This window comes from Galeopterus variegatus, unplaced genomic scaffold (assembly GCF_000696425.1).
Source record: "Galeopterus variegatus unplaced genomic scaffold, G_variegatus-3.0.2 Scaffold5386, whole genome shotgun sequence".
NCBI lineage: Eukaryota > Metazoa > Chordata > Mammalia > Dermoptera > Cynocephalidae > Galeopterus > Galeopterus variegatus.
The window spans coordinates 44,711-46,281 of NW_007731497.1; the positions used below are offsets into that span (position 1 = coordinate 44,711).

The 1,571-nt window shown below is 35.9% G+C and overlaps 1 protein-coding gene across 1 annotated transcript in view; it reads right to left on the reverse strand.

Moving 5' to 3' along the window:
* Positions 1-332: 332 nt before the first annotated feature.
* Positions 333-1,571, reverse strand: part of NCKAP5 (NCK-associated protein 5) — a gene marked incomplete at its 3' end in the record, with an annotated part of 102,309 nt that continues 101,070 nt past the window's right edge. The window contains exon 10 of the mRNA XM_008589346.1: positions 333-411. Within this exon, the coding sequence (XP_008587568.1) occupies positions 333-411 (79 nt within the window). The remainder of the gene's footprint in view (positions 412-1,571) is intronic.

The window sequence follows — 1,571 nt, forward strand, 5'->3', positions numbered from 1 at the left end:
AATGTGCTTCTTGAGACAGTTACAGAAACTGGATCAAGTCAAAGCTGATTTTCTCCTCAGAGAGAAATTATTTACACTCAGTGTCACTTACATTTAATATCGACAGGTACTCACTTCTCAGTTTGCACTGCAATCCTTTGCAAACACCTATGTTTTCTCATAGGTGCTGCTTTAACCCATTTATTTTATTGTAGCATCCAATGTCCAAAAAGATAAAGGTAACCACGTGTGAGCAGTCAAGACTCATAGAAGGAGGCATGAGACAGTCTCTAGGAACCCACCATGTCTGAAAGAAGGTTGCATGTACGATGAATCAAGGCATGAATTTTTACCTATGATGTGGCTCTGAAATGTGGAATCTACAATTGTATCTTCTTCATCCTCTTGCAAGTTTTCATTTGCCTCTTTTATCTGCAGCAACGAGAAAATACTGCAAGTTCTTATTTGTATTAAATATATTTTTGCAATCCTCAGAATAATCCTCAGAGTGTCTTTATATATACACATATGGCTGAATGTAGGTATACATATGTATTTTTTCATTCCATTTTTCCCCATTCAATCATTTGGCTTTATCACAAGTTTTAATTACAAGAGCATATTTTCAGAAATATAAACCTCATCCCTGAAAGAAGATTTACAGGGTACCTAATTCTACACAAGATTTTAGAGATAACAGCTTTGGTTTTAAATATTTAATAAAGTCAGTAATAAAGGGCTGTTAGCAAAAAGTTGAAATCTAAGGAGGTATAATTCCTCCAGAGTCAGTGACTTCTACCACAAGTTATTTTAAGAAGAATGAAGAAAAATATTTAAAATATACTTAGATCTCCTAATCCTTTCCTGGAATGTAATCTCTAAGAAAACAATTTTTTTCATTTTTTCCATAATGAAATGAAGTAACCATGATGTGTGCTCAGTGAACTAGAGCAGTAAGACATTTACCTAGATTTTTCAGGTCAAAAACATTTCCCTTATATTTCAGCTGGTCTACTAAGGTGCTTAATGGTGTAGACTCCAGAGGGAATTTAATGAAGTCACAGTATTTTAAAGATGAGAATTATAAGGCCAGGAAATTTCCTTAAAGTTAGCACACATACAGTAAGTAGCAACGCTGGCACTAAAACCCAGGTCCCTACTTCCCAACTCAGCAATAGCAGTAACAATGTCATCAACAATACCGATCATATCAAAAACTGTGAACACGTACATCGTATATGGAAGGTGCTGTTTAAGCTCCTTACATGTAGGAAATTGTCCTCACAAAAACACTATGAGGTAGATGCTATTATTAAGTCCATTTTTAGAGATAAGCAGACAAGATAAGCAATTGCCCAAGTGGTGGAAGTGGGATTCAAACACAGCAACAAGTCTGACTGCAGACTTGAGTTCATTTGCAGAACTTCATTATTAGATTTCCATTAGGCTATGCCTGTGTAGATTTGCCCTCAGTATCAAGACAGCTTGGGGTCATTGGTGGAATGAACCTAAATTGCTCTTTTAAAATACATTCCAGCTGGGCACCTGGGCAGCCAGTGACAACCAATAAACCATCATTTTATACTCACAAT